Raw genomic sequence first — 26,555 nt, forward strand, 5'->3', positions numbered from 1 at the left:
CCTGTTCTCGCAAGTTGGCAAGATCGCCTGCTGTAACAGTTCCATTGACTTGCGACGTGAGCTCCTGGGAGTGGGTTTCTCTTCTTTACAGCCTGGAGCAGAGTTCTGGATGCATTTTAAAGTTTGTTTTCTCATTTCTTCTTTAAAGTGGTTATTATTATCCTTATTTTACAAAGAGGAGAAGGAGGTTCCAAAGAGGTTGCGTTAAGTTGGCAAACTCCGTGTGACTCTAACCCAGGTTTTCCAACAACTAACACATTTTTCATGCTGTCTTTCTATTTTTAAGATGACTACCTTTAAAGGGGAAGTATTTGTTCCTTAAATAGCACCAAGAGACAAAGGGAATAAATACATGAGAGACTGAGTTTCTTCTGGGGCTTGTCAATGTTGCCCATCAACTCTGTCCCTGGATTAAGTCAAAGGGCAGGATGCAGCTTGGCCCTGTCATGTGCTGAACTTTAGAGACCTAGGGAATGTTTAGTTTTCGGTTTGTCTATTTTCAAACTTTTTTTTTTTTTTTTTTTTTGAGACGGAGTTTCACTCATGTTACCCAGGCTGGAGTGCAATGGCGCGATCTCGGCTCACCGCAACCTCCGCCTCCTGGGTTCAGGCAATTCTCCTGCCTCAGCCTCCTGAGTAGCTGGGATTACATTACAGGCACGTGCCACCATGCCCAGCTAATGTTTTGTATTTTTAGTAGAGACGGGGTTTCACCATGTTGACCAGGATGGTCTCGATCTCTTGACCTCGTGATCCACCCGCCTCGGCCTCCCAAAGTGCTGGGATTACAGGCTTGAGCCACCGCGCCCAGCCTATTTTCAAACTTTCTGTGTGTAATTTATTGTCCCGATTATAACTCAACGTGGTTGGAAGATGTGAGCCATTCAAGTCACGGATTTGTGAGAAGCGCAAGAGAAAATAAGTGCACTTGGGAGCTGCGACCCTTCTCCCTTCTCACGTCATAGTTTCTCCTTGGGTGACTGAGCGTTTTGATAAATTCCTGGTCAAAAATAAGTCATGATTTCTTTTCCCCTAAACATGCTGTTTCTCCTGCATTCCCTATCTTGGTAAATGACACAACCATCTACGCAGCCATGCCAGGCTGTCTTCACCCTGGCACACAACTCCTTGACATCATGCAGATTCCTTTCCCTAAATTACACAGTAACACGCCCCTCCCCCTTTCCCCTTATTCTCCTACAGAGGATGGTGGCCGCAATCGCCTATGCTCTGTGTTTTCTTGGTTGTTAGAAAACCTGGGATGCTTTTTAACTGTATAGATTCCCAGGCCCTTCGCCTTAGACTCAGCAGGTCTGGATCAGGCCTTGCAATCTGTATTCTTAACAAGTACCCCAGGCAATTCTTCTGAGCAGTGGGCAGCACTAGTACCTGGCTGGCCTTGCTTCAGTTCTTTCTTTTGTCAATCTAGCCCCATTCTGCTGGAGGAGTATCTTCCTGAAATATGCCGGTGGTTCTTTATCTGCAGCACAAAATCCAAGCTCTGCAGCATGGCACACAGGGCATGATTTAATTCCTACCTCCCCTGCTGGCCTCATCTACTTCCCTGGTTGCTCAGGATACAAACTCTCTGTTAACTCTGAGGATTCCATTACTCTTTCATTGCTCGGTGCCTTTGCATATGCTGTTTTTTTTTGTGCCTAGACAGGCCTCCTTCCCCAGGTCTGTCTGGGAAACCCCTATTCATCCTGCAAGACCCAGCTCAAGTGTCGTCTCTTTCTGGAAGCGTTCCTTGCCGCCACTGCAGCTTGAACATACATTTATTATTGCAGTTACCCGCTTGACTCCACTGTTGCAGAGACTGTGCTTAGCCACAGGTATGCCTAGTGTTTGTAGCAGTGGGTTGCTTGTTAAACAGTATTGAATAAAGGTAGCTTCTTCCATGTGAGAGGAAATGTAGTGAAGGCAAATAGGGCAATTTTTAGGAAAATAGTGTTCCCATCCTTAGTCTGTGAGTCTAAACTCTAGGGAGTTTCTTACTGTGAAAATCAGTCATCACTTTATCTGTGTGCATTTACAAAGTCAATATATTAAACTGTGTAATAATAGTTAACATATATCTGGTGCCAACTGGGTGCCAGGAACTTTGCATTCACCATCTCATTTCGTTCTGCAGATGAGGAAACTGAGGCTCAGAGGAAAATTAATTTTCCCAAGATCACAGCTGGGTGTGGTGGCCCACACCTATAATTCCAGCACTTTGGGAGGTCGAGGTGGGTGGATCACCTGAGGTCAGGAGTTCAAGACCAGCCTGGCTAACATGGTGAAACCCCATGTCTACTAAAAATACAAAAATTAGCCAGGCATGGTGGTACATACCTGTCATCCCAGCTACTTGGGAGGCTGAGGTAGAAGAATTGCCATAATGCCCAACTAATTTTTGTGTTTTTAGTAGAGACAGGGTTTCACCAAGTTGAGTCTTGAACTCCTGACCTCAGATGATCCACCCGCCTCGGCCTCCCAAAGTGCTAGGATTATACATGTGAGCCACGGTACCCAGCCTAGATCTTTGAAATTTTAAAGGAGGCGTGTAAGTCCAGATGTTTTTAAATGTGAAAAAGCCTCAAGTTTTAAAAGCTAGAAACCAATTCTAATTTAAACAAACAAACCAATCCCATGCAGTCAAAGAAACCCATCTGCAGGCTGAACCAAACATGTGGCATTGGAACAGGGAGAGGTAATTTCACCATGAATCTGGAGATATATATATATATATATATATAAATGTAAAATTATTTTTTGAGACAAGGTCTTGGTCTGTTGCTTAGGCTGGAGCGCAGTGGTGTGATCATGGCTCACTGCACCCTTGACCTCCTGGGCTCGAGCAATCCTCCCACCTCAGCCTCCTGAGTAGCTGGGACCACAGATGTGCTCCCCCACACCTGGCTAATTTTTAAAATTGCTTTGTAGAGATATGAGTTTCCACTATGTTGCCCAGGCTGGTCTTGACTTCTTGGGCTCAAAGAATCCTCCTGCCTTGACCTCCTAAAGTACTGGGATTATAGGAATGAGCCACTGTGCCCAGCCTGGATATATGTATATTAAAGTATAAATCCAGGATCTTTTTTTTTTTTTTTTTTTTTTTGAGATGGAGTCTCGCTCCTGTCATGCAGGCTGGAGTGCAGTGGTGTGATCTCTGCTCACTGCAACCTCCAACTCCCACGTTCAAATGATTCTCCTTCCTCAGCCTGCCGAGTAGCTGGGACTACAGGCATGTGCCACCATGCCCGGCTAATTTTTGTATTTTTAGTAGAGATGGGGTTTCAAAATATTGGTCAGGCTGGTCTTGAGCTCCTGACCTCAGGTAATCCACCTGCCTCAGCCTCCCAAAGTGCTAGGATTACAGGCATAAGCCACCGTGCCTGGCCCTAAATCAAGGGTCTTATTTTAATTGAAAGATAACGGGAATGTTCTCAGGGCAAGTAGGTGGGTTCCAGTGGTCAGTGAAAGTCAATTAGAATTTACTGCGAGGGTGAAATGAAAGCCACGGGTCAAGGTTTCCTCAGTGCCTAGGAAAGTGGAGGAGCACATTTGCGAAGCTATTAGAATTGCATTTAGAAACCATAAGGACAGGAAGGGCTAAGGGGAGGCAACGAATGGAGGCAGTTGACAAACCTGTGACAGGAAAGACACAGGGGCCAAGAGAGCCCAGGGTGGGCAGATTTGGAGAGTCTGGAGCAGAGGGAATAAAGAGAATCACAGGTCTCTAAGCCCAGGACCCAGAAAGACGCTCCCTGGAATTGAAATTGAAGGCTTCCTCGGCTCTCTGGATGGAAGTTGAGGCAGAGCAGCCAGAAGACATACAACCACGTACACCAGAGCTCACAGCAGGCTTCTCAGCTGCACCCCAGGCCTCCCACCACCATGGCTGAGTTATGACTGTTTAACATTTAAACATTTTTTTTAAACATTGAAAATGTGTAGTGGGAACTGTGTCACGTTTCAAAAATTAAAAAAACAATTAAAAGCTGTTCACAAAAAGTCTTTTTCCCTCCTGTCTCCCATCTGTCCAGTTCCCATCTCCAACCCCTCCACCCTCCACCTCCCTGGTCACCATGCGTGAGGTTTCTTTTTGCTGCAACCATGGATACCACTTTGGCAGCTGAGTCCATCAGACAGAATGTTGACTCTGTAGGTTGGGCCACATCAGGTAGAGCTTGGTACAGCTGGCCACATGTAAGAGAAAATAAGCAAGCCTGCATCGAAGACAGATAAAAGTTGGTTAGAACTTGCTAGAGCCTGACTCATGAATAGGTAAGGAGTGTTTTTGGGGAGGAAATCATTCTGGCTGAACTGTGAGATGGTGCTTGCTGTGGAGTCAAAATGTTTGTGTCCTTGCCAAGTTCATACATTGAAGTCCTAACGCCGCGTGTGTGATGGGATTTGGAGGTGGGGCCTTTGGAGAAGTGATGGATTATGAGGGGTACGGCCCCTGTGTGAAATTAGTGTCCTCATAAGAACAGGAAGGGACCAGACCTCTCTTTCTTTCTCTCCACCATGTGAGGACACATTGAGAAGGCAGCCATCTGCAAGCCAGGAGGGGGGCCTCACCAGAACCCAACCACGCTGGCACCTTGATCTGGGACTTCTAGGCTCCAGGACTGCGAGAAACACATTTCTCTTGTTAGATCACTGGTGTATGGCATTGTGTTATGGCAGATCAAGCTGGAGGACCGAAAAACTGTGAAACAGTCTTTCATTCTCTGAAACTTGCTTTCTGTATACCTTTTAATTGCTTTGCCAGTCAGTCCAAATGTGCTGTATTTGAAAGTGTGGGTTAACTCAGAAAGGCCGAGAACCTTCTGGAAGAAGGGTCTGTGGGCTGGAAATGGGGGTTGACCACGGGGACAGGACTGTTACGTGCTTGAAACGTGTGACAAGTGGAGGAACATGGAACCACATGGGTGATATCGTTTAATTGCTCAGTACAAATTCCGCTCACACTCTGGCAATGGCTACGCTGTCATCTAGGAGGACTCTAAGGAGAGAATGAACGTATCTGAAAGGGTTTGCAAACCTTAAAGGGTGGTATTAAGTTTTAGACGTGGGTGCCTAGCCCAATTTATAATTGCACTTCCATGGGGTAGAGGAATTTTCACGTGGGTTACTTCCTTGGGCTCCTCCAGTTACATACTTGGTTTGATTTGAAGATAATGCTGCCCTCTCCTGGACTGGTCTTGCAACTTCAGGCCCTGGCCTCCAAGAGTAGATTCTGCACCCACCCTCGCTCCCCATCCCCCGCCCCAAGCAATCTTGCTTGATCTCAGGTGTTATCAGAACAGTTAGTGGTCTCCTGCTTTGCTAAGTCATTTCTTACAGCCACAGTGGGCTTAACTTTCCCTCCAGTGTTATTTCCCAGAGACTGGAGGCAAGAGAAAAAGGACAATAGAATCCGTTCCTTCTTTTGCTTTGCCTTCTTCAACAGCTGTTTATTGCACCCTCTACTTGCCAAGGGGATGTGTAATGCCAAGGATACAGTAGTCAAAATAGATACGGATCCCTGCCCTCCTGAAGCTCATATGCACTGGAGGAGAGAGACAATGAGCAATAGCCTGTGTAATAAACAAGCAAATGGGATAGTATGTTAGGAAGGAAAGTTAGGACTGCAGTGAGGAAAGAAGCATGCGTTAAATTGATCAGGGCAAGGGACTTCAGGAAGGCTGGGGGAGGTGCAGCTGCAGAGAGGCGGATGGCGTGGGCCTCAGCAAGAGGTGTGTTGGAGCAAACACTTAGAAGAGGCGAGGGAGTTACCTGCGGGAGCAGCTAAGGAAGAGCTTTCTGAGGGAGTGAACAGCCGGAGTCAACGCCCTAAGGCAACGGCTGTGCAAGGCCAGTATGTCTGGAGCTGAGACACAGCAGCAAAGTGGGAGGATATGATCGCTATGAGGATGTGGAGAAATAGGAACGCTTTTGCACTGTTGGTGGGAGTGTAAATTAGTTCAGCCATTGTGAAAGACAGTGTGGCAATTCCTCAAGGACCTAGAAATAGAAATTCCATTTGACCCAGCAATCCCATTATTGGGTATATATCCAAAGGATTACAAATTGTTCTACTGTTAAGGACACGTGCACACAAATGTTCATTGCAGCACAGTTTACAATAGTAAAGACCTGGAACCAACCCAAATGCCCATCGACGACAGACTGGATGGGGAAAATGTGGCACATATACACCATGGAATATTATGCAGCCATCAAAAACGATGAGTTTGGGTCCTTTGTAGGGACATGGATGAACCTGGAAACCATCATTCTCAGCAAACTGACAGAAGAGCAGAAGATCAAACACCGCATGTTCTCACTCATAGGCGGGTGTTGAACAATGAGAACACATGGACACAGGGAGGGGAGCACTATACACTGGGGTCAGTTGGGGGGAAATAGGGGAGGGACGGTGGGGGGTGGGGAGCTGGGGAGAGAGAGCAAGGGGAGAAATGCCAGATGCAGGTGATGGGGAGGAAGGCAGCAAATCACACTGCCACGTGTGTTCCTATGCAACAATTTTGCATGTTCTTCACATGTACCCCAAAACCTAAAATGCAATAAAATAAATAAATGGGGAAAAAAAAAGTGGGAGGATATGATCAGAGGGTGTTCTGGGTTGAACAGTGTCTTTGCTCCGCAAATTCACACGTGGACGTTCTAACCTCCAGTACATCAGAAGGTGGCTGTATTTGGAATTGGGGTCATTGCAGATGTTATTAGTTAGGATAAAGTCATTAGAGGGGACCCTAATCCAGTATGACTGGGATCCTTATAAAAAGGGGAAATTTGGACACAGACAAAGGCACAGAGGAAGAATGCACCGTGAAGCTGAAGGCAGATTAGGGTGATGCTTCCACCGGTCAAGGACCGCCAAAGATTGCCAGCAACCACAGGGAGGTGGGAAGAGGCACAAAACAGATTAAGCTTCTCCCTTCTAGCCCTTGGAAGGAACTACCTCTGCTACATTTTGGGCTGGAACTTCTGGTCTCCAAAATTATGAGCTAAGAAACTTCTGTTGTTCAAGCTGCACAGTTTGTGGTACTTTGTTATGGCGGCCCTAGCAAACAGATCCAGAGGGGTAATGAGGCGGGACGGGGGTAGAGGGTGAGGCCGGGAGATAGAGGAAGCCTTGAAGGCCATTTAAGGACTTTAGCTTTTAGCAGATCCACTTTTTCTTGTGATGAAATGGGATTTATTCCCAAAATTCAAGCATTATTCAACACCGGAAAACCATCAATATCATTCACATAGTAGGTCCTTTTGTAGCTCATAAGGGTGATGGTTGGGGGTTCAAGTGCATGTGTGAGATGTGCCTCCCTTAAACCTTGTCACAACATCAGCACATTACCAATCTGACACAAACAAGATATACATAATTCACATACAAATGTACCTCAGAATAAAAAAGTCATATAACTATCTTCATAAGCCTTTGACAAAATTAAAAACCTATTTTTTATAATAGATGAGGGGTTCCCCATGTTGCCCGGGCTGGTATCGAACTCCTGGGCTCAAGGTATCCACCCACTTTGGCCTCCCAAAGCGCTAGGATTACAGCCATAAGCCACCACGCCTGGCTCAAAAACTATTCTTTTTTTTTTTTTTTGAGACAAGAGTCTTGCTTTGCTGCCAGGCAGGAGTGCAGTGGCACAGTCTTGGCTTACTGCAACCTTCTCCACCTGGGTTGAAGCTATTCCCCTGCCTCAGCCTCCTGAGTAGCTGGGACTACAGGTACACGGCACCACACTTGGCTAATTTTTTTGTATTTTAGTAGAGACAGAGTTTCACCACGTTGGCCAGGATGGTCTTGATCTCCTGACCTTGTGATCTGCCCATCTTGGCCTCCCAAAGTGCTGGGATTACGGGAGTCAGCCACCCCTGTCAGCTAACGTATTCTTGATTTAAAGAATAAACTCTTGGCTCAGAATAAACATCTAAAAGAAAAAAAAAAAAAGAAAAAAGTAAAGAATAAACTCAATAAAATAAAATACAGGTGGTTTCCGACTTAGGATGATTTGACTTAACATTTTCCACTTTATGTTGGATTTATCAGGACATAATGCCATGGCGAGTCAAGAAGCATTTGTAAGTGCTTTAAAAGTACATATTAACTAGACTCCAGCTTTTGTTTGGATTTGGCCTGTTTATCCATTCCCCCTCTTTCTATTCTAGGATCCAATCCAAGACACTACATTTCATTTAGTTGCTAGGTCTCCCCAATCTCCGGTGGTCTGTTTTTTTTCATTTTCTATGCTCAATTTTTTCTTATTTTTTATGACTTTGACAGTCTTCAGAAATACTGGCCTGGTGTCCTGAGAGTGTCCCTCAATTTTGCCTGATGTTTTTGTCATGATGACACTGAGGCTGTGGGTGTTGGAGGGCATACCCTGGAAGTGAGGTGCCTTCTCATCACAATGTATCAGGTGTACCTGAGGTCCCTACATCATCCCTGGTGATGTGAGCCTTCCTCACTTGGGTAAAGTAGCGTTTGCCAGATTTCTCTGTAGTAAACTTAATTAAAATGCACTCACAATGTTTAAAGCAACAGAATTTGTACTTTGGAGACATTGCGATAGGGACAGGAGGCAGGGAAATTCTGGCCAGAAGAGGGCTGGTCCCTGGCAAAGGCCCCACCCTCAAGCCGAAAAGCCTGATACCATGGCCTAAAATGAGAACTTACATCCCTGTTTTCCCACTCGAATGCTGCCTTTTCCAAAATCACCCATGGCCCGCCCCACCCCCAATCCTGTGCCCATAAAAAAACCCTGACTCAGCCGGTAGAGAGAGGAGAAGCAGCTAGACATCCGAGACTACGCTTGTATGTCAGAGAGAAGTCTCTTGACTTCAGAGGGACAGTTTGATGATGTAGCTTCGGGGGAGGATTGCGTTCCCACCCTGTCCCCTTTTCAACTCCCCATCCTGCTGAGAGCCACCTCCATCATCAATAAAATCCCCCTCATTTACCATCCTTCAGACTGGGTCATGTGACCTCTTTCCTCCTGGACACCAGACAAGAACTGGTGTGCCACAAGGGTGGGTGCCAAAGTCTGTCACACTGACCCTACATTGAGCTGTTGACACTTGAGCCATCCATGGACAGCAGAGCTAAAAGAGTGCCATAACACTTCCTCTGGGGCTTCAGGGGTTGCAGGCACCCCCGCCAGATGCTGTTGTGGGGCCAGTATAGAATTTGTTCCTGCTGGTATCCAAAAGCACTCACCCTGGCTCCTGTACCTGCTCACCTGCATGCTCCCCCTCCCATGAGTGAGGAGTGCAGTGAGTCTTAGCGAGTGGAGTTTGCCCCTGCCCACTGAACTAACGCCGAAGTGGCCGGCTAGTTCCAGCACCCACACTCCAGTTCCCGCCCGCAAAGTGGTCAGGGAAATATCCTGCTTCAAGTGCAGGATACTAAGAAGGAGTGACAATGATCTGACATGCAATGTAAAAGGATTGTTCCCGCTGATGTGCTGAGACTATACCATAGAACACAATGGGCAGGAGCAGGGGTGAGAGGGGTTGTTTCAACGATACAGGTGAGAATGGATGCGGGGTGGCAGAAGACAGGGCCATGCAGTAGAGTAGGTGAGAAAACAGGAGCTGCAGTTTATTTTGGCAGAGCCAGCAGCAGTTCCTGGTGGATTGAATGTTGAGTGTGAGAGATAAAGAGGCATCGGCGATGAGTCCATGAGTTTTGGCAATTGGAAGAATAGTTGCCATCTATTGAGCTAAGGTGAGAATCCCGTTCCGCTGTTTCTCCTCTCCACTCCTTCAATATTTCATCGATCTAACACAAATTTAATTGGTGTGAGGACTGGAAACCATCATTCTCAGCAAACTGGCCCAAGAACAGAAAGCCAAGCACCGTATGTTCTCACTCATAAGAGGGTGCAGAACAACGAGAACACCAATTAAATTAAATTGTAGTACCCATTACAAAAAGAAAATGTGGGCCTCTTTTTTTTTTATCTCATGGGATTTTATTCTTTCAAAGATTACGATTCTGCACTGCCTGTTTTACGACGCCCCCGCATAGTCTCCCAATAACTTTTGCACAGTTTTATAGTTGCTTACACTGCAAGCACGTGTCATGAGCCAGTTACTACGTCACAGTCCAGCTAGTATAACTAGTTTTCCAAAGTTCAATCACCATTCTATTGAGAGGAGGAATTTAATGTCAAACTGGATTTAACATACTTTTCATTGCTTTTTGCAGAACACAGATTGATTTGGAAGCAATACAAGATCTAAAAAATTCTGTCTCAGTTTCTCCCAGGAAAGGATTATCTAAGCTCTATTGTCAGAGAAACAATCTTTTTTAAAAAATTTATTTATTTTACTTTAGGTGCATACTATATCTGGCATTTCTCCCCATGTTATCTCTCCCCACCCTCTCCTTCCTCCCCACTCCCACTGACTCTCCCCTACCCCCCAACTGTCCCCTGTGTGTGATGCTCCTCTCCCTGAGTCCACGTGTTCTCGTTGTTCTGCACCCTCTTATGAGTGAGAACATACGGTGCTTGGCTTTCTGTTCTTGGGCCAGTTTGCTGAGAATGATATTTTCCAGATTCATCCAAGTCCCTATAAAGGACACGAACTCAAAGTTTTTTATGGCTGCGTATTCCATGGTGTATATGTACCACATTTTCTTTGTCTAGTCTATCATTGATAGGCATTTTTTAAAACCTTTTTTATTTCATTTATATATTTTTCAGACAGAGTCTCACTCTGTCACTCAGGATGGAGTGCAGTGGTGCTATCTCGGCTACTGCAACCTCCGCTTCCCAAGCTCAAGTGATTATCCTGTCTCAGCCTCCAGAGTAGCTGGGACTACAGGTATGTGCCACCACAACCAGCTAATTTTTGTATTTTTAGTAGAGACGGGGTTTTACCATATTGGCCAGGCTGGTCTCAAACTCCTGAACTCGTGATCCGCCTACTTCAGCCTCCCAAAGTGCTAGGATTATAGGCACAAGCCACCACCCCGGCCTAATTCTTTAAAATTACAATTAATTTTTTTTTTTAAGATAAGGTCTTCCTCTGTCACCCAGGCTATAGTGCAGTAGCATGATCACGACTCACTACAGCCTCAACTTCCTGGGCTCAGGTCCTGCAAGCAGCTGGGACTACAGGCTCACACTATCAGGCACACACTATCAGGTTCACACCATCAGGCACACACCATCAGGCACACACCATCAGGCTCACACCATCAGGGACACACCATCAGGCTCACACCATCAGGCACACACCATCAGGCACACACCATCAGGCTCACACTATCAGGCACACACCGTCAGGCACACACTATCAGGCACACACCATCAGGCACACACTATCAGGCTCACACCATCAGGCTCACACCATCAGGCACACACCATCAGGCACACACTATCAGGCACACACCATCAGGGACACACCATCAGGCTCACACCATCAGGCACACACTATCAGGCACACACTATCAGGCACACACCATCAGGGACACACCATCAGGCTCACACCATCAGGCACACACCATCAGGCACACACTATCAGGCACACACCATCAGGCTCACACCATCAGGCACACAATATCAGGCACACACCATCAGGCTCACACCATCAGGCACACACCATCAGGCACACACCATCAGGCTCACACCATCAGGCACACACTATCAGGCACACACCATCAGGTACACACTATCAGGCTCACACCATCAGGCTCACACCGTCAGGCACACACTATCAGGCACACACCATCTGGCTCACACCATCATGCCCGGCTAATTTTTGTATTTTTTGTAGAGACAGGGTTGCCTAGGATGGTCTCAAACTTCTGGACTCAAGTGATCCACCTGCCTCGGCCTCCCAAAGTGCTGGGATTACAGGCATGAGCCGCTGTGCCAGGCCAGGCCTCTTGTTTAAATGCTGGAGAAAGCTTTTTTATTTTATTTTATTTATTTATTTATTTATTTTTATTTTTATTTTATTTATTTATTTTTTTGAGACGGAGTTTCACTCTTGTTACCCAGGCTGGAGTGCAATGGCGCAATCTCAGCTCACCGCAACCTCTGCCTCCTGGGTTCAGGCAATTCTCCTGCTTCAACCTCCTCAGTAGCTGGGATTACAGGAACGCGCCACCATGCCCAGCTAATGTTTTTGTATTTTTAGTAGAGACGGGGTTTCACTATGTTGATCAGGATGGTCTCCATCTCTTGACCTCATGATCCACCCACCTCGGCCTCCCAAAGTGCTGGGATTACAGGCTTGAGCCACCGCGCCCGGCCTGGAGAAAGCTTTTTCCTTTCTTCCTTGGTCTTTCCCTTGACTGAAAAAAGGTGTGTGTGTGTGTGTGTGTGTGTGTGTGTGTGTGTGTGTAAATGAGCTTATTGATGAAGACACAAAGTCAAGCTTCCCCCAATCCCACCCTCCCCATGAACAGATCCTCACAAGAACAGAAGAATGGGACTCATTCTTAGGGCAACATTTACCTATCCCTGCTTCCTCATTTCCTATCACAGTCCCAAGCTTTATGACACAGTCACATGGAGCAGGCTGGGGTAAGGACAGACACTCAGGGAATCTCTGACCAGCAAAAGAGCTCTGGGTGTTGGCTTCCCCTGCCCTTTGAATGACAGTCATTTGGAAGCAGAGGAGAGGAGAATGCTGGGCGGCTCTCACCCCACTTTCCCAATTTGGCCAAAAGAGCTGTGGCAGAGGCAACAGTTCTGTTAGGAGAGAGGTCTTTTTTTTTTTAATTTTAATTTTTGAGACTGGGTCTCACTTCACCCAGGCTGGAGTGCAGTGGCGCAATCTTGGCTCACTGCAACCTCTGCCTCCTGGGTTTAAGCAATTCTCTGCCTCAGCCTCCTGAGTAGCTGGGATTACAGGCGCTCGCCACCACGCCCAGCTAATTTTGTATTTTCAGTAGAGGCGGGGTTTCACCGTCTTGGCCAGGCTGGTCTCAAACTCCTGACCTTGTGATCCACCCACCTTGGCCTCCCAAAGTGCTAGGATTACAGGCATGAGCCACTGCGTCCGGCCCAAGAGAGAGGTCCTTTCATGGGAAGTAGGATCCTTCCCTGACTCCGCTCAGGGGTATGATGGGAGGTGTCCTCCTCAGGGAGTGAAGCATTCATGGGTTAGCCGAGCCAGGGCAGGTAAGAACAGGGGCTATTACCTGTCACTGGTGGGGAAGCTGAGAGGAGCCTTGCTTCAGGGCATGAGGGACACATCTTGTACAAAACGGTATTGTCCGCTCGCCCTGACACACACGGTTTCTTTGGAGATTATAGTTTGCTTTGAGATGAGAACACTGTATTTGCAGTGTGAACCATCTTCACCACTTATACCCATTGGCTCCACAAATGAGCGCCAGCAAGGGAACTTTATCAGCCTGCTTTTTCACCCCACACATCACTGAAACCGCCTTTCAAAGTATGGCTGAGACAGTGAAAGAGATCCAACTTAATCGGCTCCATCTTGTTGCTAACCTCCAAGCTGTCCCTGTTTATTCCTGGGCGTAGGCTGAACTAACTTTGGGAGAAACTCAGTTTGTAGTTTATGGTTTAAAATAAAGACGATAACAACCCTTTCCCAAAGTGGACCTCCTTCTTGCCTGGGGACTAGATTGCCTTTGTAGGGCTAACATTAGCCACAAGATTAGAAATTAATGTTTAGGAGTCATGCAGCTGGAGGCTACAAGATTCTGATCCTCCCAAAATGGCTCCTAAGATCAGTGCTTGAGATGTTGTGCAGACCCTGCACTTGATGGATAAGCTGGCGCCACCCAGATCCATAAACTGGCTCATCTGATCTTGTGGCTCCCACCCAGGAACTGACTCCGCACAAGAAGACAGCTCTGACTCGCTATGACTTCACCCCTGGCCAATCAGCACTCCTGGCTCACCGGCTTTCCCTACCCACCAAGTTATCCTTAAAAACTCTGCTCTCTGATTGCTCGGGGAGACTGATTGGAGTAACAATAAAACTCCAGTTTTCTGCACCGCCGGCTCTGTGTGAGTTACTCTTTCTCCATTGCAATTCCCCCGTCTTGATGAATTGGCTCTGTCTAGTTAGCAGGCAAGGTGAACCCCTTGGAAGGTTACATCACTGACCTGTCCATCTCCCACACGCAATCCTGTGCTATTTCCTGTTGTCCATGTGCCTGCGGAGTGGTGAGCGAGGGATGTATTTCCCTTCCCCTGCCCCGGGCATTCTTCTCTTGGAGAGTCTCAGGGCTTAAGAAATGGTGACTGGTATGAGGCGGGGTCATTTGAGATGCGCTGAGGCTGGAGGGTAGTTTTTGCTCTAGTGTTCCTCCTCTGAGGCCAATGTGTTAGGTCTGACTCTCCTGGCTCAGCCTCCTGAGTAGTTTGGATTACAGGTGCGTGCCACTGAGGCTGGCTAATTTTTGTATTTTTAGTGGAGACAGGGTTTCACTATGTTGGCCAGGCTGGTCTCGAACTCCGAATTCAAGCGATCCGTCTGCCTTGGCCTTCCAAAGTGTTGGGGTTACAGGCACGAGCCACTGGGCCTGGTGTGTATCTTTTTCTGATTGCAAAAGTAATGTTCATTTTAAAGATTGGGGAACATCAAGAGACATAAGGAAGGAAACAAAACTCTACAATCCCACTCCCCTAAGATAACCCCTGCTAACATTTGACTATACTTCCCATGTTTTCCCTGTACATATACGTATATGTATTTGCTATAAAATGTTATACTGTACATTCTGCTTGTTAATCTTTATTGCCACTTAGCATCATATTACACTTTTCCATAGCATTAAATATAGCTGTACATTATTTTAAATATAAGCATAGTGTTCCATTTTATAAATCCAGTATAGTTTGTATAAACATTTTTTGACGAATATTGAAATTATTGCCATTTTATTATTATAAACAACTCTTTCTTTTCCTTCTTTCCTTCCTTCCTTCCTTCCTCCCTTCTTCCTCCCTCTCTCCTTTCTTCCCTTCCTCCTTCTCCTTCCCTCTCTCCTTTTCTTCCTCCCTTCCCTCTTTTTTTTTTTTTTTTGGGGGGGGATGGAGTTTCGTTCTCGTTACCCAGGCTGGAGTGCAATAACGCGATCTCGGCTCACCGCAACCTCCGCCTCCTGGGTTCAGGCAATTATCCTGCCTCAGCTTCCTGAGTAGCTGGGATTACAGGCACGCGCCACCATGCCCAGCTAATGTTTTGTATTTTTAGTAGAGATGGAGTTTCACCGTGTTGACCAGGATGGTCTCGATCTCTTGACCTCGTGATCCACCCGCCTCGGCCTCCCAAAGTGCTGGGATTACAGACGTGAGCCACTGCGCCCGGCCTTCCCTTCCCTCTTTTAAAGGGATTTCAGGATCAAAGCGTCTGCATTTTTGGGTGTTTGATACATGGTACCCCAACAGTACCATAGGGGGTTGTGTACAAAATAAATAAATAAATAAAGTGATCATAAGAGCCTGGGAAACATAGTAACACCCTAATCTCCACAAAAGCGTTTTAATTATCTGGGTGTGGTGGCACACACCTATAGTCCCAGCTACATGGAAGGCTGAGGCAGGAGAATCGCTTGAGCCCAGGAGTTCAAGGCTGCAGTGAGCTATGATCACTGTACTCACTGCACTCCGGCCTGGGAGACAGAGTGATATCTTGTCCCAAAAGAAAGAAAAATAAGGGAAAGTGGGCATCTGAGCACTCATTTGAAGGAAACCTTCTGGAACGGATTCAGCAATCCTCATGAAGGACCCAGAATTCCCTGCTTTGGAGCCGGACAGACCAGGATAAACTAAAAGTGACTGAACACTTATTATCTGCCAGACATTGTGCCAAGCACATTACATATTTTAACTCATTGATCCTGATGCCAATCCTATAGATGAGGTCCTATTTTTATTATCATTTTACAGGTGAGGAAACTGAGGCACAGGGTGAGCATCTAAGCTGCCCAAGGGCACACAGCCAGCCAGGGACAGAGCTGGGATTTGTACCAGCTGATTTATAGCAACTGATTTATACCAGTTTGGTGCTCAAGTTTTCCATCATCACAACAGCTGGGAAAGGCAAGTATTATTCTTTTATTTTTTTTTTTTTTGAGACGGAGTTTTCGCTCTTGTCACCCAGGCTGGAGTGCAATGGCGCGATCTCGGCTCACCGCAACCTCCGCCTCCTGGGTTCAGGCAATTCTCCCGCCTCAGCCTCCTGAGTAGCTGGGATTACAGGTACGCACCACCATGCCCAGCTAATTTTTTGTAGTTTTTTAGTAGAGACGGGGTTTCACCATGTTGACCAGGATGGTCTCGATCTCTTGACCTTGTGATCCACCCGCCTCGGCCTCCCAAAGTGCTGGGATTACAGGCGTGAGCCACCGCGCCCGGCGGCAAGTATTATTCTTATTCTTATTCTTATTCTTGAGATGGAGTCTCCCTCTGTCGCCAGGCTGGACTGCAGTGGTGCGATCTCGGCTCACTACAACCTTCGCTCCTGGGTTCAAGCAATTCTCCTGCCTCAGCCTCCTGGGTAGCTGGGACTACAGGCGTGTGCCACCATGCCCAGCTAATTTTTGTATTTTTAGTAGAGGCAGGGTTTCACCATGATGGCCAGGATGGTCTCGATCTCTTGACCTCGTGATTTGCCTGCCTTGGCCTCCCAAAGTGCTGGGATTACAGGTGTGAGCCACCGCGTCCGGCCTGATGCAAGTCTTATTATCCCCATTTTTATAGATAAGGATATTTTGGTAAATGTTAAGAGATGCCACATTTTGCCAGTTGCCTGTCATTCAGGCTGCACTTGTCACAACTTTCTTCGTGGCAATGGGTGTTCTGCATAGAATGAAAAAATGCTTTCCCATCAGTATCTCAAGATCAGTATCCCACGAACTAGTGAACAAGAGCCAGTATTTCCATTCTGGTCTGTCTGGCTCCAAAGCAGGGAATTCTGGGTCCTTCATGAGGATTTTCTGAATCCATTCCAGAGGGTTTCCTTTCAGATGGGTGTGCTCAAATGCTCACTTTCCTTTTTTAATTTTTATTTCTTTCGGGACAGTTTATCACTCTGTCTCCCAGGCTGGAGTGCAGTGGAGTGATCATAGCTCACTGCAGCCTTGAACTCCTGGGCTCAAGCGATCCTCTTGCCTCAGCCTTCCATGTAGCTGGGACTGTAGGTGTGTGCCACCACACCCAGATAATTAAAACATCTTTGTAGAGATGGGGTGTCGCTGTGTGGCCCAGGCTCATACGCTCACTTTATTTATTTGTTTAGAGACAGCATCTCACTTTGTCACCCAGACTGGAGTGCAGTTGTGTGAACATAGCTCACTGTAGCCTTGATCTCTCTGGCTCAACGGACCCTCCTGCCTCACCCTCCATGATAGCTGGGACTACAGGCACACACCACCATGCCCAGCTAATTTTTACTTTTACTTTCTATTTTTAGTAGAGATAAGGTCTCGCTATGTTGCCTAGGCTGGTCTTGAACTCCTGAAGGCAAGCAATCCTCCCGCCTTGGTCTCCCAGTGTTGGGATTAAAGGCATGAGCCACCATGCCTGGCCTATTTATTTATTTGTTAATTTTTTTAAACTGAGATTGCAGGAAACAATTTTTAAATTAAATTTAATTTTTTAAAATGGAGATTGCGGGAAACAAATATGCTCACTTTTCTAGGTCCTCCTCTGGCTTCCTCTGGAGCTTGGTGATCAGGGCTCGGAGATCTACGCCTGACCAGGTCACGTGTCTGTCAATGCCCCTGTGTCTTTACCACCAAAGCCTGGACCCAGTGTCTCACTGACACTACTCCCTGCTTCTCTCATCCTAGATCACGTTTGGTTTCCAGAACTCTCACAGTTGGGCACGTTTTGGTTCCTGGTAACAGAAAATCAACTTGAACTGGTCTTCACAATAAAGAGAATTTATTGGCTCATGGAACCGAGGAAAGGACAAGGAGAAGATGGCCTCTGGGCCTGGTTCGTTCAGGGATCCAGCTCTGTTTCTCTGATTCTCTCAGCCCTGCCTTCTTCTGCGTGTTGTGCTGTTTTTTTTTTTCCCCTTGGACTGTTTTTGCCATTTATGGTAGCAAAATGGCTGCTGGCCGCAACAAGACGACATACTTGCTTTTCCACATTCATTGAGCAAACATCTGACCTTTGCTCTCACTAGACCATCTTAGGTCACAGACTCACTCCCTGAACCTGTTGCTGTGGTTATGATGACATCACAGGGGAGAGAGGAGAAACCTCCTTCTACACCTCTTTCCCCTACTTTGATCCCAGATCCAAGTGGATTCTTCTGGAGGAATGAGAAGAGATGGAGATGCTTAAGCTGGCACAAGGCTGATGCAGGGACAAAACAGATGTTCTTGCAGCCATACTGTGTGCTGTTCAAGTGGTCTGTTTAGAAGCTGCCATGATTGAAATAGAGTGGTAAGAAGATGTCACCCAAAGAGATGCCACATTTTGCCAGTTGACTGGCAGTTGGGCTGCACCTGTCACAGCTTTCTTTGTGGCACTGAGAGCTCTACATGGAATGAAAAAATGCTTTTACAGCAGGAACATTCTAGGCCGTTTTAAGAGGGCACAGGTGTAAGTGGGAAGTGAGGTATAGGAGATAGGTCAGGTGGGCTGACTTGCTGGAACATTTTCAAGTGGGTAAATTTCATTCTGAACTTATCTATATGTGCTTTCTCTCTCCTTCAGTAAAATGCTCTCTTCTAGCCGGGCGCGGTGGCTCATGACTGTAATCCCAGCATTTTGGGAGGCTGAGGCGGGTAGATCACCTGAGGTAGGAGTTTGAGACCAGACTGACCAACATGGTGGAACCCCATCTCTACTAAAAACACAAAAAATTAGCCAGACGTGGTGATGCATGTCTTAATCTCAGTTACTTGGGGGGCTGAGGCAGGAAAATCGCTTGAACCCAGGAGGCAGAGGTTGCAGTGAGCCAAGACTATGCCATTGTACTCCAGCCTGGGCGACAAGAGCGAAACTCTGTGTCAAGAAAAAAAATGCTCACTCCTACTGCAAAGTGAAAGGTTCTTTCCACTCCTGTCCTCCAGATGCAACTTCTCTTGGAGACGCCAGCATTGTTGCTGCCCCCACCACACTCATGCAGTGGGCTGCTCCCCCTTCACTCCTAGGGCTCCGGGAGACCAGACCCTTCCCTAACCCCTCAGTGATTCCTTGAAATCAACTGGAATCATGAACTGACTTTTACTGAGGGCTTAGGAAAAGCAGAAGGGAATTATACACAGAGAAGAACTTAACACTGGGTATTAAATATACCTGCGCTTGGCCCTAGTCCTTCTCAAGGGGTGTCTTGCAGTGGCCTCCCTGTCCAGTGACTGCTGCCCCCTTGTGGCAAAAACTATCCTTCTCCGGCCTCAGGATTGCTCTTGCGTACGGGCAGGTGTTTTGCAGTCTAGGCTCTCATCTCTTTTCTCCTGTGTCTCCAGTGACCATTTTCTGCCCTTGGGGCTGCCTTTTCCCTAGATGATTAATAGAGAGAATGTCCCCTACCTCCTGGGACTACCCCATCTTTGACTCCTTTCTATTCCAACATCAGTAATAGCAAAGCATGAGTGGCCATTGTCTCCTTACACTCCCTATTACTATTTACAAATGATAAAAGAGCTCAGGAGGAGAGCACAACTTAGCTTAAAAAACAGGTTTGCAGGCTAGGCATGGTGGCTTATGTCTGTAATCTCAGTGCTTTGGGAGGCAAAGGCAGGAGGGTCACTAGAGGCTAGGAGTTCAAGATCAGCCTGGGTAGTATAACAGGACCCTTTCACTACAGAAAAAATAATAAAAAAATAGCCAGATGTGGTGGCTTTTGCCTGTAGTCCCAGCTACTCAGGAGGCTGAGGCGGGAGGACTGCTTGAGTCCAGGCGTGTGAGGCTGCACTGAGCTACGATCTCACCGCTGCACTCTAGCCTTGGCAACACGGTGAGAGTCTGTCCCTGGAAAAAAGAAAAAAAAAGGCTTGCCAGTGGCGGAACTGCAGGAATCCAGGACATGCGAAGTTTGGCATTTGTGGTAGGGCAGGATGTATGCTTGCACAGACTGGCACTAGCTCCAAACATCAGGGGGAGGTTGGGAAGAAACAACGCCAGGCAAACCAGCTGGGCCGCGTGGAAGTGAAGCCATCAGGCATGCCGGTGGTTTCAGTGTGTAGCCAAAAGCAACAGACACTGAATCGTGGTGGTGACGCATAGTCTATGAATCACAGGAGAAACATCTCCTTTCATTTACTCCACAGCCATTGATTGAGGACTTACTATATTCCCTGAAGGAGAACACAGAGACGAATTGCTGTCTCACTACTCAGAGGGCTGACTAGCAAACATCTCATTGCAGTACAGTAGGGTTCAGATTCTATGGAGAAGTGATGAAGGTGCCAGAAGACTCAAGCTAGGGAACACCATTAGCTGCTGGATGCAGGTAAGGTGAGTTCCCAGAGAAGCCGTCTTTCATTACTGAGATGGGGAGGAGCCGTGACCTTGACCCCAGCTCTTCCATTCATGGACTGCTCCAGCTCTACGATCTCTCTGTTAACCGGCCAGACTCCAGAAGTGACCTACGCTTGCAGCCTCAGAGCCATTTAATTCAACTGGTCAATGACAATGGTTGTGCAAAAGAGTGGCTGGCAAAAAGGAAGGGTTTGTGTTCCCTTCAAATCCCCACCAGGCTGCCTCAAAGAAGCCTGCAAAATAAGCAGAGATGGTGTGCCTGCTGTCCAAGCAGCTCAAGTGCAGTCCTCCGCCTTCTTCCCGCCGGATTGCCCCGAAGTCCCTCCTACAGGGGACTCCTAAAATCTCTGCTGTAAATCAAATCCTTTCCCCTTTATTCTTGTCAGGCAAGTTGCAAGCTTTCACAGGTGATCTACTGGGGAATTTAGGAATAAACACATGGAAGTAAATTCAGGAAAAGGAAGAGAATACAAATGATCATCCATAGAGTGGAGAGTTCAGATAACGCACCCTCAACCCCAGCTTTACACCTGGGACCCCCGCTTCCTCATATGGACCCTGGAAATCTCTGATACCCTGTGATCCCTTGACTTAAACTGTTCTTCCCCAAATGTAGACATGGGAGGGGCTCAGAAGAGAAGTGTCGTCTGACGTGGTTTCCTTATTTCCCTTTATTCACCAAGTTCTCTCTAACTGTTAAGTCACTCTGATCTCTGACTGCAGCTCCTCCGGTTGGACACACCTGGCCAGTGCCTCAGGTAGAAGCCACCTCTGTTTGCTAGGACTTTCTTTGGGGTAGGGTGGCTTGGCTTGACTTTATTTTGGAAAATGTGTTCATTTCTGTAGGAGCTGAGGATTTCTGCTCCCCCTTCTCTCTTGTGACCGCTCCTCATACTTGGAGGTAGCAGGTGAAGAGGACCGCCGCCTCATCTCCTCTTTTTATGCCTCGCCCTTTTGTGGGAAGAGGCTGACAGTTCCCCAATTTGATGTTTATTGCTTCACTTTAAGACTTTGTCTTTGTTGAAAATGCAAATACTGGTAGGGAGGCAGCATGCTAAAATGTGTGGATCTGAGTGGACTCATAGACCCTCAGGCCTGGCAGCAAGTGAGAGGTGAACAGCTCTGTCTTCCTCGATTTGCAGTTGAGAAGACTGAAATCTACAGGGGTAGGGACCTCACTCAAGGTCACGAGACTTATTAATGGTAGAATCAGGATACAATGAGAACTAGATGCTAGGTGTCCTTACAACCAACCTGGGTGACTTTCCAAAGGTTTTCAGACTGTTCTCTGGAGAGCCCTGGAGCTTTGAGGGTCTCTTTAAGGGCCATTGGGGTTGGGAGATTAGCGCGCTCTACCCCGCAGTGGGTCAGCTTTTACCTGTTTCACGTATTGGGCTTCTGGGAAGATTTTATTTCAGCAAAATGTTTCACAATAGAAAATATACTTGAAAACTCTTGAATGATTCTGTGGATTTTGTGGAGGGTGGAGGGTTTCAGGGACCAAGATGGAGACTTTATGACTTTATCTTCTCAAATGCTTAAAACTCCTTTAGACAGAGGAGCAAAATGGGTGCTGCCTATTTAAAGACAGGGCTTAAAATATGCAGTTTAACACGATGCGTTGTTATCACTTCCTTCTCCCAGTAGATTTGCAGAAGGGTAAACAAGAATCAGGGAGAAAATAGAAAAGGAAATAATGGAAGGGGCCACCTGGGAACAGGTTTGCTTTCTTGCATTCTCCTTAATGCTGGCCCTTCCCTGAATGTCCAAGACCAACCTGGTCCCCCCATCTGAATGCAGAGACACCGCTGAGGGTGGAGAAGGCTAAAGAGGGACAGAGGTAGAGACGTAGACAGAGAGGAGGCAGTTGTGGGCTGAGCTAGGGCTCAGATGTTTCCCCATATGCCATCTTACCCCATACTCAGGCCAGGCCTTGGAGCTGTGGAAGGTGGAGAACACTGGGAAAGCCAACCTCTAAACAAGCCCAGGCTGGAGGCAAAGGAGGAAGGGGACCTCTGGTTGCCAAACCAACAGGGTAGCAAAGGACACACCAGTGACTGCTCTCACATTCTTGATGAGAAAGCCTTGAATCTGAGCTACTAAATCATTTTCTTCCTTCTAACTGTCCAGCTAGATCAAACCATGGCTGAAACTAAAGGAGACATGTGGAATATTATAGACCCATGGATGTTTTCTAATGACTACTTTTTAAATTTCACTGCCATGCCACCTGTAGAAGAAGATTACAGCCCCTGTGACATAGAGACTGAGACACTCAACAAGTATGTTGTGGTCGTCACCTATGCCCTAGTGTTCGTGCTGAGCCTGCTGGGAAATTCCTTGGTGATGCTGGTCATCTTACACAGCAGGGTCAGCCGCTCTGTCACAGATGTTTACCTGCTGAACCTGGCCTTGGCTGACCTGCTCTTTGCCCTGACCTTGCCCATCTGGGCTGCCTCCAAGGTGAATGGCTGGATTTTTGGCACACCCCTGTGCAAGGTGGTCTCACTCTTGAAGGAAGTCAACTTCTACAGTGGCATCCTGCTACTGGCCTGCATCAGCGTGGACCGCTACCTGGCCATTGTCCATGCCACACGCACACTGACCCAGAAGCGCTACTTGGTCAAGTTTATTTGTCTGGGCTGCTGGGGACTGTCTCTGATTCTGTCCCTTCCCTACTTCCTTTTCCGCGAGGCCTATCGTCCAAAAAATTCCAGTCCAGTTTGCTATGAGGTCCTGGGAAATGACACAACAAAATGGCGGATGGTGTTGCGGCTCTTGCCCCACACTTTTGGCTTCGTTGTGCCTCTGCTGGTCATGCTGTTCTGCTACGGATTCACCGTGTGCACGCTGTTTAAGGCCCACATGGGGCAGAAGCACCGGGCCATGCGGGTCATCTTTGCTGTGGTCCTCATCTTCCTGCTCTGCTGGCTGCCCTACCACCTGGTCCTGCTCACAGACACCCTCATGAGGACCCAGATGATCAAGGAGACCTGTCAGCGCCGCAGTGACATTGACCGGGCCCTGGATGCCACCGAGATTCTGGGATTCTTCCACAGCTGCCTCAACCCCATCATCTACGCCTTCATCGGCCAAAATTTTCGTCATGGATTCCTCAAGATCCTGGCCATGCATGGCCTGGTCAGCAAGGAGTTCTTGGCACGTCATCATGTTACCTCCTACACTTCTTCCTCTGTCAATGCCTCTTCCAACCTCTAAAAACCATCAGTGAAGGAATGTCTCTCCTCATAAGGAAACAATAACCAGTACCCTGAGGCTGTGTGCGGAAGGTGGTCTGGCTCTGGACAGACACATCGCTGGGTTTTGAGGGGATGCTATGGGATGTGGGGAAGTTAGGAACTGGTGTCTTCAAGGGCCATGCCAACCTTCTGAGGAGCTGCTGAGGTACCTCCAAGGACCGGCCTTCGCACCTCCGTGGAAAGGAAGCACCGTCATTCCTGCTGAATGCCGCATCTTTAACCCACTAACTGGCTAATTAGCATGGTCACATCCGAGCCCCGAATCTGACATCAGATGAGAGAACAGGGCGGAGGCTACGTCCTCATCAGGGCTGGACGCTTTCATTGACCCTCTCAGGAGCATCTCCTCAACTCTGAGTGTTAAGTGTTGACCCGCCAGGCTGGTGGCTCTGTGTGCTCTGATCTGAGCTCAGGGAATGGTTTTCCCATCTTGGGTGTGCTGCAGTGTCTGCTGGAGACGTTGAGCCAGCCACTCCCAAAACAGCCCTGTGAGGAGCTGGAAACACATGTTTCCCTTGGGGGTGGTGGGTGAACAAAGGGGAGGAGGGTGTGGAAGCCAGACTTATGCCACAAGAATCCCCTTTACGCCCGTGACCAACATTGCAGACACATGTGCCGGCTACCTGCTGAGCCCCAGGTGGAACAAGACAAGCTGCCCTTAGCCCCACCCTCCTGCAGCTTCCAGGCTGGCATGGAGCATCAGCAGCCCCAGAAAGCCATGCACAGTCACCAGTCCACTGGGCAGGCAGACATTCCTAATAAAATTTCTGTTCCATGCTTGTCCCCGTGGAAGTCTCCTGGGTGTGACAGGTCTAGTGTGTGCAGCGTTGCTGGCTGCTACTGCAGAAGAATGGGGGCAGCACCTCCCAAAAGGGCGCCTCTCTGGGCTGAAGGGAGGTGTTCCCTGGGGCTTGAACTCCTGCTAGAACAGTCTCCTGAGGCACAGAAACTCCTGTTGGTGCCCATACCCAGGCCATGGAGGATACCTTTGTCCACAAGCAAAAGGAAATGCTCCTCCAGGGATCTCAGCTTCACCCTGAGGTGAATGTCATCTTCTGGGTTAGACCTTGTCTGGATTCCTCAATTATATGAGCTCGCCTCTCCCTCCTCAAATGCTTTCCCTGAGTTGCGGTGTTTTCCTGGGCTGTTTTCGCTCCTTGGAGACAGGACCTTGTCTGTTTGTTCACTCTATGTCGTTGGTGCCTGGAGCCTGTTAAAAGCGCAATAAATAATGATCACAGGAATGAACGGATGCTGAAAAGACCAGAGCTCATTTGCACACCATCTGCTCAAAACTTCTCTTGTCTTTCCTCTCCCCTTTCAGCTTCCTGCTGTCCACTTCTCAAGTTTGCCTTTGTGGTTTAGCTTCCTTCGACTTTTATCCATGTAAAAATGTCCCAAGTAAGGACTGATGACGTCAGTGCTCTTCTGATGGCAAATGATAGAAATGAAAGTCAAACTAGCTTAAGCAAAACAGGATGTGTGGGTTTAGGATGTGCGGGGAAGAATCAGGGATAGCTTGGGGTTGGGAATGGGGTGAGGCTCAGAGGCAGGACCTAGATCAAGGTTGAGATGGGGATCAGCGATTGATGTTGAAATCAGAGATGGGGAGGGGGCAGGGATGGGGTGGTAGCTTGGGATGAGATTAGAGGAGGATGAATGCCAAGGATCGGGAGAGATCCACAAGGAGGGAGAGTGAGAGTCAGGGCCGCAGTGAGGAGTCGGGAACAGGGAGATTCAGCATGGAGCTGGGACCAGATATGGAGTGAGGCTTTGGAATGGGATAAGTGTTTGGGAGAGGTGAGGCTCAGGGACGGGGTGTCATACCTGGAAAGAATGTCGGGGAAGGGTTAGGAGCTACAGGGCTGGAGCAGACGTCCCTGGTAGGGTCACTACCCTCTCCAGAGCATTGTCTAAGATGCTCTTCCAGGGGCCAGGATGGAGGCTCCTCAGTCTTTCCTGCTTGAGCCTGTCCAAGCAGGTGAGTGAGGAGGGAGTTAGGCACTCGAGCCCTAAGAGATAGACCTGATTCAGCAGAGAGGACAAGAAGAATGCGAAGATGCAGAGGGAATCCAGGGCAGAGGGCTGACAACTGGGGCCTCCTTTTCCCCCTCCTCCCTCTGCTAATCCCCCTTCCCTCTCTCCTACTGTGTCCTCAAAGTCCAACTTCCTCCTTCTTCACCATATGCCCGGTACGCAAAGATGACACCATCAGGGGCTTCAGTAAGTAAGTTCGGATCCACATGGGGTCCAGGGGAATGTAAATGACTCATAACCATGTGAAAGATGCTCAGCCTCCCTAGGAACTTGGGAAATGAAGCTCAGACAGCAACAAAATAACTCAGAGCTGTTTTATACAGGGGAGGGATATAGTGGACTCTTCAAACAAGTGCAACATTTTTTGATTATATTTTTTTATTTTTATTTTTAAGTGAGACAGGGTCTTGCTCTGTCACCCAGGCTGGAGTGCAGTGGTGCAAACACAGCTCACTGTAGCCTCAACCTTCTGAGTTCAGGTGAGGCTCCCACCTCAGCTTCCAGAGTAGCTGGGATCAGAGCTGTGTGTCACCATGCCAGCTAATTTTTAAATTGTTTTGTAGAGATGGGGTCTTGCCACGTTGTCCAGGCTGGTCTTGGACCTCTGAGCCCAGGTGATCTCACTGCTTCGGCTTCTTAAAGTGCTGGGATTATAGGCGTGAGCCACTGCACCCAGGCTGATTGGAAATTTTAATGCAGCCTGTAGTTTTCTGGGTATAGCTCAAGACACAAATGATTTGGATTTCAGATTTTTTAAAAAATGCCAGGATCTTGGTACTTAGTTAACGGTATATTGAAGTGTCAAAAACTGATGTTT

General features: G+C 47.7%; 1 protein-coding gene and 1 non-coding gene across 3 annotated transcripts; both read left to right on the forward strand.

Annotated features, from left to right (window-relative positions):
* Positions 1-7,257: 7,257 nt before the first annotated feature.
* Positions 7,258-7,361, forward strand: LOC116552065. Its single transcript, XR_004269190.1, has one exon. It is a non-coding gene; the product is annotated as a small nucleolar RNA U13 (small nucleolar RNA).
* A 13,608-nt stretch (positions 7,362-20,969) lies between these two features.
* On the forward strand, positions 20,970-24,953 carry CXCR1 (C-X-C motif chemokine receptor 1). Of its 2 annotated transcripts, none has more exons than XM_032278260.1 (2): positions 20,970-21,199; positions 22,576-24,953. In XM_032278260.1, the coding sequence occupies exon 2, from the start codon at positions 22,584-22,586 to the stop codon at positions 23,658-23,660; it is 1,077 nt and encodes a 358-aa protein (XP_032134151.1). In that variant the 5' UTR covers positions 20,970-21,199; positions 22,576-22,583; the 3' UTR covers positions 23,661-24,953. The 2 variants fall into 2 exon arrangements, with proteins under 2 accessions (XP_032134151.1, XP_032134150.1); XM_032278259.1 differs by having other exon boundaries at positions 20,974-21,199; positions 22,572-24,953.
* The last annotated feature ends 1,602 nt before the right edge of the window (positions 24,954-26,555 follow it).

The sequence above is a fragment of the Sapajus apella genome, unplaced genomic scaffold (assembly GCF_009761245.1).
Source record: "Sapajus apella isolate SASKATOON/1434 unplaced genomic scaffold, GSC_monkey_1.0 scaffold10, whole genome shotgun sequence".
Classification (NCBI taxonomy): Eukaryota; Metazoa; Chordata; class Mammalia; order Primates; family Cebidae; genus Sapajus; species Sapajus apella.

Coding starts and splice junctions, on each gene's coding strand:
- CXCR1 (XM_032278260.1), top strand. CDS start 22,584: ATGGCTGAAACTAAAGGAGACATGTGGAATATTATAGACCCATGGATG.